The 17,100-nt window shown below is 40.8% G+C and overlaps 1 protein-coding gene across 1 annotated transcript; it reads left to right on the top strand.

Annotated features, from left to right (window-relative positions):
- The first annotated feature begins 1,157 nt into the window (after positions 1–1,157).
- Positions 1,158–9,377, top strand: LOC140856503 (superoxide dismutase [Cu-Zn]-like). Its single transcript, XM_073253968.1, has 6 exons — positions 1,158–1,217; positions 1,476–1,610; positions 8,718–8,775; positions 8,863–8,958; positions 9,135–9,166; positions 9,258–9,377. Exons 1-6 carry the CDS (start codon positions 1,158–1,160, stop codon positions 9,375–9,377), a joined length of 501 nt encoding a protein of 166 aa, XP_073110069.1.
- Positions 9,378–17,100: the final 7,723 nt, after the last annotated feature.

The following is a 17,100-nucleotide window of genomic DNA, read 5'->3' on the forward strand; positions in this document are numbered from 1 at the left end:
TCCGGAGAAGTGGGTAGCTGTCTTTAGGACAGACTTTATTCAAGTCGACAAAGTCGATGCACATGCGCCACTTCTCGTTTGTCTTCTTGACAGCATGATATTTGCCAGTCAATTTGGGTACATGACCTCCCTGATGAAGTCGGCTTTGAAAAGCTTGTCCACCTCCTCAGTTATAGCTCTCTGGCACTCTGGAGTGAAACTTCACTTCTTTTGCTTCACTGGATGATGAGTTGGATCCATCTTAAGGTGATGAGATATTACCGTCGGAATGATATCGAGCATATCTTCGGCTGATCAGGCGAATAGATCCGTATTCTCCAACAAAAGAGCAATCAGTCGACTCTTGATTACCTCATCTAGGCATGAGCCAATCTTCACCATCCGATCGGGATCCTCTCTCCTCAGAGGGACATCCAGGAGGCCTTTAGTGGGCTGGGCACGCTCCTTGATCAAATCACCATGAATGTCCAATCCTATTGGAAGCTCAGTCTGGACCTCCACTTGGGCTGGCTGGCCCTTCGCTCGAAGCTTGGTAGCAAAGCATTGATGGGCCATGGCTTGATTGCTTCAGATCTACCCCACTCCTTGGTGAAAAACTTCACTATCAGATGGTAGCTCGACACTACAGCCTTTAAAGTCCATAAGTTTGGATAGTCAAAGATTGCATTATAGGTCAAGAAAAGTTTAACCACCAAAAAGTTGACTTGAATTGTCGTTCACTATGATGGAGTACCTATGGTAAGAGAAAGCCTAATCATCCCTTCCAGAATCATCGAATTTTTGGAGAAACTCTGAATTAAGATGTCGAATCTAGTTAGCTAGTCTGGGGTGAACCCCATTTGGATAAAGATAAAAAAAATATAAAAAATCGATTGAGCTTTCATTATCAATAAAGATATGGTGTATATTAAAATCAGCAATGTTTGCTGTTACAACCATCACATCATTATGCGGGGCAAATACACCTTCAACATCTCGCTCGGTGAAGACAGTAACATCCTCGCCCTCAACTTTGACCCTTGGCCTCTTCATCTCTGAAGGCTCCGTCAATCCAAATGATCCTTCAGTTATTGTATAGATTTCTTCTCGGATGGGTCGGTCTTCCACCATCGCCTGTCCTTCTACTTTCTATCTCTTGTGCTGCACTGGTACCAGCCATGGCTGAAATAGAGGGAATGGTTGCTGAGGCAAAGAAGAAGGTTGCTGAGCTCTTGGAGGTCGACGTTGAGGCGTCACCCTCCGAATGAAATGGTTCAGTCTTTCCTGCTTGACGAGCCTCTCTATCTCATCTCGAAGCTACAGGCAATCTTCAATATTATGACTGTGGTCATGATGATAGAGATAATAGTTATTTAGGTCATGATGGTGCTCTAGCTTTGTCCACATCTGGAGAGGCTAGGGCAGCTTGGTCCGAACCTCCATCATCACTTCTCTCCTGAAAACAGTTAAGGGTGTATAATTATTATAATGCCCAGGGGGTGAGGACCGTCGATCCCTTCTCTGAGGACTTCGAGATCGATGATTTCGACCTCTATTCCTCCGCCTATGGAGTGGAGATCAGGAGTGCTGGCGGTTTCTCTGCTTTTACCATGAGGAGTGCTCCTTATTCTGTCCTATCGCAACAGAAGTGACAGGGTCTCTTCTGCAAAGGTCACTTCTGTGCAGGCATACTTCTCTGCATGGACAAGCATATCCAAAAAATTCTGAGGATAAGTCTTGATCAAATATTTTTTCAAATCATTCTTTAATAGGCCACCCATCATCGTGGCCATCATGATCGATTAATCCAAATCACAGACCTCTAGAGTCGTCGCATTGAAACGATGGACATAAACACAGATTGACTTGCCCTCCTTCTACTTGATGGTGTGGAGGTAGTCGAACCACTTCTGCTGTCATCGACTGCTGATAAAGTGACTAATGAAGGATCGATATAGATCCTTGAAGGAGTGGATAGAAGTCGGCTTCAAACTTAAGTACCACTATCGAGCCGTCCCTTTGAGAGTCGGAGAGAACGCTCGATAGATAATTGCATCAGATGCCTCTTGGAGGAGCATTACCGTCTTGAAGGTCTCCAAATGGTTGATGGGGTCGGTGGTCCCATCGTAGACCTCTAACTGAGGCAGCTTGAAGTACCGAGGGAGTGGCTCCTGCACTATTCTCGGGATGAAGGGTGGCTTAGTATTAGACCCCTTATAGGGTTGCACCGAGGAGTGGTTATTGTTGAGTGCATTCTCAATCCTCTTTTTTATCTATTTGTTGAGCATCTGGAACCACCTTTCGATATCAAGATCTTAGGCGGTGCAGGTCTCGAAATGCTGCGGACAATGATGGTCGGGGGTTGAATCATGCCTCAATAGCAAACTAGGAAATCTTTGTCTGGCCGGCTGCTGGGCCTTGGAACAGCTCTGATAGGTGTGTCTCCTCTCTGTACTCTGCAGAGGCATACATGGCTCCGACCATGGTCGCGGCTGAGGAGCAAAGTATGGAATCGGATTCGATGGGGGCACCACCGTGGGAGGCATCGATGGTACCGTCGAGAAGGCCATCGGTTGCACCGCTGAAGGAGGTATAGGGGTAGCCTAAGCAGGTTGTGACACCGTGGGGAGAGGCAACAGACAGTCTGGATCGTCTGGATGATGGCTGTCAAGTTTTAGACCTGCTGGAAGAGCAGACTGAATTGATCCTTCATGACCAGTGTTGGCTGGGCCGACATGAGAGTCTCAATCATCGGTTGCTGCACCCGACTGTTGGTTTAGCTCTCCGCCCGGCAAGAGGCAGCGGCATTGGAGAGCCGAGATGATGTTCATTTCAAAAGCATAATGAAGATTACATCCTTCTTGTATCTGTTGCTACTCGATTCGATCAAGATCAGAAAGAGGACGGCTGAGCCTCGTGTAGGGATGTTGGCGCTGGAGTGATCTGTAAAACAAATCCAAATCGAAGGTTTTCACTTCGGTGAGGATCTTCCGACGCTCAAGTCAGATTCAGAGAACAATAGAAGTATCAACGAGTTCTCTAAGAAGGATTGATTGGCTTATCTTGATCCTCGAGACTTTGGTTACTTATATAGAAGGTTGTCGAACAGCTGGCCACATAGCTGTATGAAAATTGTGAGATTTCGAGATTGGAGGGTTGTTAGAACATATCATTGTCGATGAGATAATTTAACCCTTAATTGCTCTCACGAGATTAGGGGAGATGGTTACACATGAGTCTATCTATTGGAGGTGGACAGCTATCGCGTATATCAGAAAGTGAGTCGACTGTGATAACAAAGATAATCCACGTGCTAAGACATTAACCTATCGAAGTAACAGAGATAGTCAATGCGTCAGGCACATTACGCGATAGATCAAATGCAAGTAGCTCTGCTCTATATACGGTCTGATATATCTTAGTTTAGTTCTTAAGCAGCAGTCCCAGTGATGGATTGAAGACATGAAATATCTCATGGTTGGCATGTTGATTTGAGATACTTATGATAACCACCGTAATATAACCTAACTTGAGTTCCAATTATATGACATCAACTCGGACTTAACTGGCTTGTATTTAGGCTCAAGACCACAAAACCTATCATGGCCAAAGTACAAACAAGTGCGATCACTTTCACAAAAAGTGGCACTCCATGAAAAAACTAACACATGGAAGCTAACTTATGGGAGCGGCAGCACATACAAAAATTAATATCTTAAACACAAGAAGGAGATGATGATATTATCTAATTCATATCCTATGTATCTGGTGTCACAAAAAGCCACATAACCCACATTTACCCCACACGCATACCCCATCTTCTCAGCTAGTCCACCCATTGCTCCTCCCATCACCTTAGTGCTCAAGGGGCCCACCACATCACTCTAGGATTAAAAAAGGTTTAAGGAAAAAAAAAAGTTACCTCAACAATGAGAGGCTGCCAATGCCGTACCACCCGGTTGAAGGCCATGTGTCGCAAAAATTGATATCCCCTAGGTGGACCGGCATCTTACATTTGCAAGGCCATGTGTTGCAAAAATTGATATCCCCTGGGTGGACCGGCATCTTACACTTGCTCCCCCATCTTCTAGACACTAAGAAAATTATATATATATATATATATATATATATATATATATATATATATATATATATATATATATATATATATATTATTTATAATAGACTATATCAAAACAAAAATATCTAATTAGAAAATAAATCTAGCTTTACACAGTATCCTAGCTACTTGGAGGACTAAATATGAAACTTTAAGCGTACCTACAATAAACATAAAATAGTCAGGTATATGACTCCATAGCTGGACACATTGCTCTCTTTTAAGATATTACATATCTATAAAAAGATAATATTCACATATTACTCTATTTTGAGATATTATATACTTATAAATAATTAATATTTAACTGATTAGATCATCGCTTATGTAGTCAACCGTATTAAGACTGTAAAGAATTCTATTATAGATCTTCTTATTTAATTTTTGAATATTTCGTTTGCTGATTTTATGTACATATTTATGCTTGAGTGGATTGGTTTATCTGAATTATCCAAAAAAAATGATGTTAATTTATGTAAAGAAAACAGGTGTTCATCAACAATATTCCAACATGGAAGAGAAATTGGAGAACCACCCCCTACAATGTCTACTATTTCATATTGAGTCCCTATCGGCAAAAAATTTTATTTTTGTTCTTTGATTTCATATATAATTAACTATGTACAAAATTGATATAACGGCATATAAATAACGGCAAAAGTGGATAAAAATTGTACCACTATGTCGATATCTTTGCGCAAGATTTCCAAAAGATTCCCAAAAATGGGATCTGGAAATATTTTATTGGTGATCAGCTTCGATCTCCAGATGCGCGCACCGTTTCCTCGTCCTTCCGCCTTCTCCGCCTTCCCAATATACTCCTCTTGAATATTTATTGGTTGAGTAGTCAAGGGCAATATACTCTTCTTGTTTGTGCTAATTCTTTGTTGCCTTCTTTGTATTTGGAGTAGAGGAGGAAGGTAGTGTATATTACTGCTTCAGTCTAACAATGTAACTGCAGGTTTTTTTTGAAAAAAAAAAAAATATTGATAAAAATCATTCTACCACGTGGATATTAGACCATTCAATAAAAAATCATATGGTGTCATCAAAAATGATGAATTTTTCTGTTCAAAATAGCAAAAATTATCAATTAACTAATCATGATTAACAATAAATTTTTTTTCATTCAAAATTTTCAACGAAACTTAGATAACTAATAATGAAACTTTTTCAATAATAAATGATGTGATAATTTTTTATTAAATAATTTAAAATTTATATAGTAAAATAGTTCTAACCAATAATTTCTTTTTTTCTTTGAGCTCCTTTGACTGGTTGGAAGTCATCAACAACATTTCACCATCTCTCCCAACAAGGATGGCAATGTTAGAAATTTAATGAAGAAAATTCTCATGGATGTCACGTAGAATATTAGAACACAAAAAAATCTTCGAAGAAATAAAAAAAAATAAAATTCAATCAATAAATTACACTTTAATCTCTGAGCGGCCATTAGGGATCATTGTCGTAGCATCCTACAGAAGAAGAAATCAACGATGGAGGTATAGATCTTTCTCTCTTTCTCTACTTTATGCCTGTCTTCTCAATGGGATGAGTTCTGTCCTAGGGATGCAAAGATCTTAATATCCTAGAAATTTCTCTACAGATGGATATATATAGGAGTGGAATGGAGATCTAGCTTAGTTAGTAATGCTAATAGATCCATCCATTATAGAGCCTATTAGACGAGTCAGGCCTACACCGATATCTGTCATATTTATATAATTAAGACGATAGGATCCAAAATAATATGATCACAAGTAATTATGGGCTCCTTAACCATTCATTCGGATGACAACTTAGTCCGTATTTTTTGTAACAAATCAGAATAAAAAATCGGTCTATAATCAATGGAAGCATACCTTATGAGAATTTTTAACATCTCCCACTTAGACGACATTGATTAAGATCCTTTTTATTTAAAAAATTATAATTATTATATATAGTTTAAAAAATGACTCTTGGGCTAAGAGGATCTCATGTGGCCTCATATGCAAATGTCCTAAACGAATAACATCTTTAGTCAAAATTTGATCCGCTAAAATCACTAATATTGAGTCATAGCAGTATTCATACCATTTATTGATATTAGACCCTTTTATAGTTACAAATATTAGTAATCTTATCGATATGGATTTCAGTGATGTAATGTGTGTAGTGTGAACCTTATATCCATGTGATCAAAACATATAAAGCTCATCATCAGTCCACTATATGATTTCAAATGAAATACTTTTATGCTTTCCAATGAAAGTTACAATAATTTAGAGCTTATGTCAAACTTTTATCATATGTCTCAAGATAAATCTCTGTGTTTTAAAGTGGATCATGATATCAATGATATCAATTCACTATAAGAAATTAAGGTATTAGCGACAGTGGCATTACCGATGGTAACTTTTTCGTCATTAATAATTTATTAAATTTATTAAATATTTATTAAATTTATTAATGACAATGAAAAGATTATTAGCGATGGCGATTATCGTTGCTAATAATCATTAGTGATGGCACTATTAGCGACGGATCTAGCCATCGCAAAAAAAAATTATTTATTAAACTTATCAACGATCGTAAAAAAAGTATTAACGATGGTTATCGGCCATCTCTAATAATTTTTTTTTATTTATTAAACTTATTAGCGATGGTAGGAAGCGTATTACCGTCGCTAATAATCTATAATTTTTTATTTTTCTCTGAATATGATATAATTTTAAAATTTAAAATTTTTTTCATCATTCATTATCTAAATAATTATTGTTAGAGTATCCTCACAAAAGACCGCATCGATACGGAAGCCCTAGTTATGTAGATCAATAAAATTTGATTTCGACGGTCATGAATGATCGCATAATGATCTGATAGATAGAGATCACCGATGGGTCTGAAAACTTACAACGATGGTCTTGATGATATTTATAGCATATTATCAAAATTTTACTTCAATCAGACATCATTATCATGATCAATTTAGTATGGAATGATTTGGACCGTTAAATAAAAATGAGTGATCAAAAGATCAAATAGTGTCCGATTATAAGATAATTTTTTAGATAAATAATCTTTACTACTACTTTGATTGTTTATATGGTGGTGATCATAAAATTCAAACCATACGTATATGAGCGATGCAAAACTATATATCTCTTGATACTCATTCTTAAAGTCCTTAAGTAATTATACTTATGCTTTTGTAAGACCTGCTTAATGTAGATGGTTCATATATGCGTAATTTGAATTTTATGATCATCACTATACAAATGATTAAAGTAGTAGCAAAGATCATTTATCTAAAAAATCACCTTAATCGGATGTCGTTTGGCCTTTTGATCACTTATTTTTTATTTAATAGTTGAAATCATACTATACTAAATTAACCATGATAATGATGTTCGATTGAAGTAAAATTTTGATAATATACTATAAATATCATCAAGATCATCATTCTAAATTTTTAAATCCATTGATGATTTCTATCTATCAGATCATTATGCAGTCATTCATGACCGTCAAAATTAAATTTTATTGATCGACATAGCTAAGGCTACCAGATCGAGATGATCTTTTGTGATGATACTCTAATAATAATTATTTAGATAATGAACGGTGAAGATAGATTTTAAATTTTAAAATTATATTATATTTTAAAAAAAATAGCGAGGGATTTTTTATTAATTTGGCCTATAATTATTAGCGATGGATTTTTTATTATTAGTAATGGCGTTTAGCTGTCGCTAGTCACTTCCCCCTTTATGCCTATTATCTTCCTCATGCACCATGGTTTTCCCCCACCTCGTGCATCCTGATTTTTCCCCATCCCCTTCTCCGCATGCGTATCATCTTCCTCAAGCTCTTCCCTTGCCATCGACTGCCTCCTCCTTCTCCCCTCGTCGCCTCCCTTTGTCGATTCGGCCCCCCACCACCTCTCCTTGCCAGATCGGGCCGTCGACTGCCTCCCCCTTCTCCCCCACTACTCCCCTTCTTGGATCGACCCTCCGTTGCCTCCCCTTGTTGGATCGGCCTCCCACCCCTCCCCTTGAAGGATTAGCCCCCCATTGCCTCCTCCTATCGCTCCCTTGCTAGATCGGCCCCTCCCGCCTCCCCTTATCAAATCGACCTCCCGCCCCTCTCCTTGAAGAATCAGACCCTCCACCGCCTCCTCTTGTCGGATCGGGCCCCCCATCGCCTTCCCTTGCCGGATCGACCCCCCAGCCACCTCCCGCCTCCCCGAGCCCTCGATCACCTCCCGCCTCTTCGAGCCTCTAGTCCCGAGCCCCCGACTGCCTCCCCAAGCCCCTGACCGCCTCCTTAGGCCCCCAGCCACCTCCTACCTCCCCAAGCCCCCGGTCGCAAGCCCTTAACTGCCTCCCGCCCCCCCGAGCCCCCGACTACGAGCTGCCTCCCGCCTCCCTAAGCCCTCAATCGCAAGACCGCGGCCACCTCCCTTCTCCCTGAGCCCCCGACCGCCTCCTACCTCCTCGAGCCCCCGACCATGAGCCCTCGGCAGCCTCCCGCCTCCTGAGCCTCCAACTACGAGCCCTCGATCGCCTTCCATCTCTCCGAGCCCCAACTGCGATCCTACTAAGATAATTGCAAACATCTCTGGGCTCACGAGCTTCATGGATTCCATGTTCATGCTCTTGGTGATACCATCAATGGTTGCATGTCTACTGGTAGCAAACTCTTATTTGCAGATTCAATATTGTCTATGATTTAAGTGCTTGATTTATGGATTATTCTAATATTTTTTTCAAATGTAGGGCCGCATTTTAATCTTGCTGGGAAGGAACATGGGGCACCTGAAGACAAGAACTACTATGCTGGTGATCTTGGAAATGTGACTGCTGGCAAAAATGGTATGATCTATTTATCATGGCCACTTTATGATGCTGCGTTGTTATTTCCATAACATTTAAAAATGATAATTTGGTATTAGAAGTGATATTTATGCTTGAGTAGGTTTACTGAAGCATTATGCATAGCTGATTACTACAATATTGGATGTTTATGTGGTTTTTGTTTGATGTTTCATGGACTATTAATTTTAGCATTGTTGACAAGCAGGTTATTTATTTTTTTTATGTTTAATTTATTTTTAATAAAATATTATTCTTTATATCTTTTAAACTCTTTCATGTTTATTTTTTTTTTGTAGATTCCTCTCAGTGGACCAAATTTCATTATTGAAAGGGCTGTTGTTGTCCATGCCGATCCTGATGACCTTGAAAAGGATAAACTTTACTCAAATATTCATGTTAACTTTATATTTTATTAATTTTAGGTATTAACATTAGATGATATGGAATAATTAGTTATGATGTGTTGAGCATCAATTTGTATATATATTATTTTTTATTTTTTTATTTTTTATTTATTGCATCAAAAGTATGCATGAGCTAGCAAGTCATTAAAATCTCCATCTCTATTAATGCTAACATCTAATGATTTGCTTGTTTCTCTTTTACATATTGAAACTATGTTATAGTTTTTATAATCATCCTAATTGATTTATATCACTCAGTACCATTTTATTATCTTAATTGTTTGCCTATACATAATTTTTCTAGTATATTTTTTCTTGTATCTATTTTTTAGATTTTAATTTGTTAAGATGCTCACTCATTGAGATGCTACATTCATATGTTATTTATTTTTTTTTATATGTATGTAATTTTTAAACTTGTAAAGTAGATTTATAAAATTATATAATTTATATTTTTAATGTTATATAATTATTTTTTATTTATAATTATATTAAATAATTATTATTTTATTTATAATAGATTTTAAAAAATAATTATAAAATAGGTTTTAAAATATTTAATTATGAGTTTTTTTAAAAAAATAAAAACTATTAGCGATAATGTCATCGCTAATAATTTTTTTAAAATTTTAATTAAAAAATATTAGTGATGCTAATAGTTTTTTTAAATTTAAATTAAAAAATTATTACTAATGGTACTGTCATCGCTAATTATCATTATTAGCGACGGCAATTATGTTGTCACTAATAATGGTAATTAGCGACTAAGATATTTTCATCAGTATTATTGATGGTAATTAACCATTGCTAATAGACAGTTTTTTTATAGTGATTGCAATATAAATAATATTTTTATACTTAAGTGGTATCTTTATGCTTAAGACTTCGATTCAACTAATATCTTTATGCTTAAGCAACACCTTTATGCTTAAGACTTTCATTTAATCGGCATTTATAATCATCTTTATGTATATAGATGTAAATGCAATATTTCATTATGAAAATAATGAAAAAAAAAGCTTTATAATATCTATATGATGTTCAATAAAAATAATGCTCCCACGGACCAAGTATATCATAAGATTCCAACAAATCTATATTTTTTACATGTTTATTAAATATGGTGAATCTAAGTCTTTTGGTCAATGGATCTTCCGCATTGCATCAATCTTTATGTATTCAATTACAATATCTCTTTTTAATCAAATCTCTGACTGCCATCTCTATATAAATAGGAATGTTGAAAATTTTATTATTTTTTGAAAAGAATACAGTTGCACTATTATCACAATAAATCTAAAGTAGTTTCGAGATAGAATCAATAATAATATACCTTGGGACGAAGTCTCTAAATAAAATAGTTTGAGTTGCGGCTCCTAACATGCTGCAAACTCTGTCAGCATGGCACAAGATACTACAAGAGTCTGTTTTGAACCTTTTAAAAAATAGCTCCTCCAACCATCATTAAAATATAATAAAATCATATTTCATATCATCCACGCAATCAGTAAAATTTAAAATCATAATATCTAATTACTTAGATTTGTTATATATATCCATAAAGTACATTCACATATATGCTATATCTGATCTGGCGTAAATCTTTACATACATCAGACTACACATAGTAGTTAAATGAGATACATTCTTTATGAATTTTTTTCTACATTATTCTTAGGAAACTAATTTTCACTAAATTTATCTCCCTTGACCATATGTATATCTTCAAATTTATAATTATGCATACCAAAATCATTCAGTACACAATCAATGTGATCTCTCCGAGACAATACTAATATATCACAGACTATTCCTGTTGGTGCAAAAATCCGCTTGCGCCGGAGAAGCTGGAGTCGAGGAAGTCGCGGTCGCCGTCGGAACCTGCAAAGAAAGTCTAAACCGGAGGTGGGGTTGCTCCGGCAAGATCCTCCGACGCTCAAGTCAGTTCTCTGCCTCAACAAGAATGAAGTGCTCGAACGGAGAATTTAGCAGAGTTTTTAGATGAAAGATGAGAGCTTATTGAATAACGTATCTGGAGCCCCCTTTTATAGACGGAGGGGGCAGTAGCCTGACAGCGACATCTGTAACCGTCTGGCAGTGGGCTGCCCAGGGTCAGGCGGAGTTTGCTACGAAGAGTAGTGGAGTGGACCCGTGGCTATCACCGGGGTGTGCCATGTGGAGTCTGTCGCGGGAGTGGAGCGGCGTCTGTTGTCGCGACTTGCCAGCGGGTGGGAGAATCACGCGATATCCATCGCGGGAAGTAGAGCAGGATCGTGGCCGTTATTGTGGCCTGCCAGGGAGTAGTGGAGCTGCGCGAGATCCGTCGTAGGAAGTGGAGCAGTGCTGTGACCGTGACTGCGGCCTGTCAGGGAGTGATGGAGCTGCACGAAATCCGTCGTAGGAAGTGGAGCAGCACTGTGACCGTTACTGCGGCCTGTCAGGGAGTGATGGAGCTGCCCGGAATCCACCGCAGGAAGTGGAGCAGGATCGTGGCCGTTATTGTGGCCTGCCAGGGAGTGCAGATCCGTCGGTTGAAGTTCGGTAGCGGTCGGAGCTGATGACGGAGTCTGGCTCCCGTAGGAGTCCGGGCGGGGTCCTCCTTGCGGTTGGAGTCATGGACGGAGCCCGGCTCCCGTGGGAGTCCGGGCGGAGTCCTCTCGGAGTTGAAGTCGCGGGCGGAGCCCGGTTCCCGTAGGAGTCCGGGCGGAGTCCTCCTTGCGGTTGGAGTCGTGGGCGGAGCCCGACTCCCGTGGGAGTCCGGGCGGAGTCCTCTCGGAGTTGAAGTCGCGGGTGGAGCCCGGCTCCCATAGGAGTCCGGGCGGAGTCCCCTGCAATCAAAATCAGGTGCGAAGTCTGGCTTCCGGAGGAGTCCGGACGGATCTTACCGGCAGTCGAAGTTGGCGACGAAGCCTGGCTCCCGTGGGAGTCCGGGCGGGGTCCCCCTTGAGGTCGGAGTCGTGGGCGGAGTCCGGCTCCCGTGGGAGTCCTCCCGTGGGAGTCCGGGCGGAGTCCTCTCGGAGTTGAAGTCGCGGGCGGAGCCCGGCTTCCGTAGGAGTCCGGGCGGAGTCCTCTCGGAGTTGAAGTCGCGGGCGGAGCCCGGCTCCCATAGGAGTCTGGGCGGAGTCCCCTGCAATCAAAATCAGGTGCGAAGTCCGGCTCCCGTAGGAGTCCGGACGGATCTTACCAGCAGTCGAAGTTGGCGACGAAGCCCGGCTCCTGTGGGAGTCCGGGCGGGGTCCCCCTTGAGGTCGGAGTCGTGGGCGGAGTCCGGCTCCCGTGGGAGTCCGGGCGGAGTCCTCTCAGAGTTGAAGTCGCGGGCGGAGCCCGGCTTCCGTAGGAGTCCGGGCGGTGTCCTCTCGGAGTTGAAGTCGCGGGTGGAGCCCGGCTCCTGTAGGAGTCCGGGCGGAGTCTCCTGCAATCAAAATCAGGTGCGAAGTCCGGCTCCCGTAAGAGTCCGGGCGGAGTCTACTTGCGGTTGAAGTTGTCGACGGAGTCCGGCTCCCGTAGGAGTCTGGACGAAGTCTGTCTGCAGTCGTTGGAGTCGAGGACGAAGCCCGACTCCCGTAGGAGTCCGGGCGGAGTCTTCCTGCAATTAAAGTCAAAGGCGAAGTCTGACTCCCGTAGGAGTCCGGACAAGGCTAACCGACAGTTGATGTTGAGGACGGAGCCCGGCTCCCGTAGGAGTTCGGGCGGAGTCTACTTACGGTTGAAGTTGTCGGCGGAGTCCGGCTCCCGTAGGAGTCTGGACGAAGTCTGTCTGCAGCCGTTGGAGTCGAGGACGAAGCCCGACTCCCACAGGAGTCCGGGCGGAGTCTTCCTGCAATTAAAGTCAAAGGCGAAGTCCGGCTCCCGTAGGAGTCCGGACAAGGCTTACTGGCAGTTGATGTTGAGGACGGAGCCCAGCTCCCGTAGGAGTTCGGGCGGAGTCTACTTGCGGTTGAAGTTGTCGGCGGAGTCCGGCTCCCGTAGGAGTCCGGACGAAGTCTGTCTGCAGCCGTTGGAGTCGAGGACGAAGCCCGGCTTCCGTAGGAGTCCGGGCGGAGTCTTCCTGCAATTAAAGTCAAAGGCGAAGTCCGGCTCCCATAGGAGTCCGGACAAGACTTACCGGCAGTTGATGTTGAGGACGGAGCCCGGCTCCCGTAGGAGTTCGGGCGGAGTCTACTTGCGGTTGAAGTTGTCGGCGGAGTCTGGCTCCCGTAGGAGTCCGGACGAAGTCTGTCTGCAGCCGTTGGAGTCGAAGACGAAGCCCGGCTCCCGTAAGAGTCCGGGCGAAGTCTTCCTGCAATTAAAGTCAAAGGCGAAGTCCGGCTCCCGTAGGAGTCCGGACAAGGCTTACCGGCAGTTGATATTAAGGACGGAGCCCAGCTCCCGTAGGAGTTCGGGCGGAGTCTACTTGCGGTTGAAGTTGTCGGCGGAGTCCGGCTCCCGTAGGAGTCCGGACGAAGTCTGTCTGCAGCCGTTGGTGTCGAGGATGAAGTCCGGCTCCCGTAGGAGTCCGGGCGGAGTCTTCCTGCAATTAAAGTCAAAGGCGAAGTCCGGCTCCCGTAGGAGTCCGGACAAGGCTTACCGGCAGTTGATGTTAAGGACGGAGCCCGGCTTTCGTAGGAGTTCGGGCGGAGTCTACTTGCGGTTGAAGTTGTCGGCGGAGTCCGGCTCCCGTAGGAGTCCGGACGAAGTCTGTCTGCAGCCGTTGGAGTCGAGGACGAAGTCCGGCTCCCGTAGGAGTCCGGGCGGAGTCTTCCTGCAATTAAAGTCAAAGGCGAAGTCCGACTCCCGTAGGAGTCCGGACAAGGCTTACCGGCGGTTGATGTTGAGGACGGAGCCCGACTCCCGTAGGAGTTCGGGCAGAGTCTACTTGCGGTTGAAGTTGTCGACGGAGTCTGGCTCCCGTAGGAGTCCGGACGAAGTCTGTCTGCAGCCGTTGGTGTCGAGGACGAAGCCCGGCTCCCGTAGGAGTCCGGGCGGAGTCTTCCTGCAATTAAAGTCAAAGGCGAAGTCTGGCTCCCGTAGGAGTCCGGACAAGGCTTACCGGCATTTGATGTTGAGGACGGAACCCGGCTCCCGTAGGAGTTCGGGCGGAGTCTACTTGCGGTTGAAGTTGTCGGCGGAGTCCGACTCCCGTAGGAGTCTGGACGAAGTCTGTCTGCAGCCGTTGGTGTCGAGGACGAAGCCCGGCTCCCGTAGGAGTCCGGGCGGAGTCTTCCTGCAATTAAAGTCAAAGGCGAAGTCCGGCTCCCGTAGGAGTCCGGACAAGGCTTACCGACAGTTGATGTTGAGGACGGAGCCCGGCTCCCGTAGGAGTCCGGGCGGAGTCTACTTGCGGTTGAAGTTGTCGGCGGAGTCTGGCTCCCGTAGGAGTCCGGACGAAGTCTGTCTGCAGCCGTTGGAGTCGAGGACGAAGCCCGGCTCCCGTAGGAGTCCGGTCGGAGTCCTCCTGGAGTTGATTCTGCTGAGGACTTCGGCTGTGGGTATTTTATACCCAACAATTTCTATGAATCTAAATATCGAGTATAAATAAAGCTTCTCTCAGTTCCTTTATATCAAAGATTTTAGATAGCAAAGTTTGATCTTATGCTATAATAGAGTCACTACTGGCAAACAAAATAACATCCATATATTAGATAAAAAAAAATTTACTCCCATTGATCTTAAGATTCATATATTGATCCACTTTATTATCTATAAATCTCAAAAAATTCTCGATGTCATCAACTTAAGATATCATTTTTCCGATGACTACTGAAGACCATAGATATATCCCTTAGGTCTGTATACCATATATTCCTTTTCACTCTCAATAAAACTTTATGATTAATCATGTAAAATTCTTTCGATGAAGCTCTAAGTCAAAATGGATTACCAATGCCATGACTATACTTAAAGAATCCTTACAAGAGACTGAAGAAAAAGCCTCATTGTAATTCATGCCTCTTTTATGTATCATTATGCAACTATTAATCTGGCATTGAAATATTTAATATTACCTTTAAAGTCATTCTTAATTTTAAATACTTACTTAGGCCTTAAGATAATACCATTAGATCCTATATTTTATTTTCAACCATAGACTGCATTGCATCACATATAGCTTTAAGCTACTTAGCTGACTAAAAACGTATAATAGTCGATCATATGAGACTGAGTTAACCATATGGCTAAGGCCATAGTCATTCTTAACTAAATGAACTAAATAGTCATTAGGAATGACAAATTTCTTTTCTTTTATGTGATTTCTTTACTGGTACTTCATTAATTAACTATGAAGGTGCTATAATCAGTTCATATATCTGATATTGCTCTTCCACTATCCTTTCAGGATGAAATATAATATTTTCTTAGATAATTGGAATATGAACAATGACTTATTTTTCTTTAATATTATATCTTCAGTATGAGAGCATTTATAATCAATCATATTAGATTCTAAAAATCTGGCATAATTAGACTTAACAATCTTCATACGTCTGTCAGGATAGTAGAATCTATATCCTTTAGAATTATTTGAATAGTCAATCAAATAATAATAAGTAGTTCTAATCCAAACTATCATTGATACTTATATAATAATTAATATACTCATTTATTATTATTATACTTTTATTATTATAATTTTTTTATTATTATTTTGATTCGGATTATATAACTTAACCTTTATAAGGTAGCCCCAGACATGAAAAAGATTAATACTGGACTTCCTACCAACCGATAACTCAAAAAGGTGTCTTGAAAACTATTTTACTAAAAACTCTATTCAAGATATGGATGACGGTCTTTAGAGCTTCATGCTAGAGATATCATAATAAATTATACCTATTCATCATGCTTCTAATATATTTTTTTTTATGAGTGTAATTTTTCAGTCACACCATGCATTTTGCTCAAAAGTTTCAGGAATGGTGTATTGAGCCACTATCCTATATATTTGGCAAGTGGTCCCGTTTGTTGGCCAAATTTATCTTATCGATCAAAATATTCACCACCACGATCAGATCTCAAATTATTAAGCTTAGGTGCAATACTCTCTAGTTTCATAATATAAACTCTAACACCATAATGCCATCATACTTCATATTGATTAAGTTATCCATTAGCTATCCAGCCTCTATCTTATCAAATTCTACATACCTCCTACTAATGAGGTTAAAGAATTATTTATAATCATCATTCTTAAGTATAACAATCAGAATGGTATTAACAATGGACTTCTTCATGATTCCAAGGCTAAGATGATTCACTTTTTATCACCTTTCATATGTAGTCTGTATTCTATACTACTCTCACTAATAATCTAAGATGGAGGATCATTACTTAGTGCAACATCTAAATTCTATCAAATACAATGCTTATACAATTTTATGTTTTCATATATTATAGTTTATTACAGTCAGAGTCTTAATAAGAGCATTAAAGAGTGCTAACTGCTAAATAATTTTTATGCAGTTAATCAATAGACAAATATGAGCAATATATATACTTAAAAAACTTTATAAGTATTATTTCAATGAGAGTTCTTGATGTAATGCCATAAATTTTTTTTGGAAAGAAAATGACCCATATAAGGTGCCTCTCTCCAATATATAATGTTATTCAATATAAATATGCTAACTACTAAACAACTTTTATACAGTTAATCAATGGATAAAAATGGATAAGATATATGCTTGAAAACTTTATAAGCATTATTTTAATGAGAGCTCTTGGTGCAATGCCATAATTTTTTTTTGAAAAAAAATGA

The sequence above is a fragment of the Elaeis guineensis genome, chromosome 1, assembly GCF_000442705.2.
Source record: "Elaeis guineensis isolate ETL-2024a chromosome 1, EG11, whole genome shotgun sequence".
Taxonomy (NCBI): Eukaryota; Viridiplantae; Streptophyta; class Magnoliopsida; order Arecales; family Arecaceae; genus Elaeis; species Elaeis guineensis.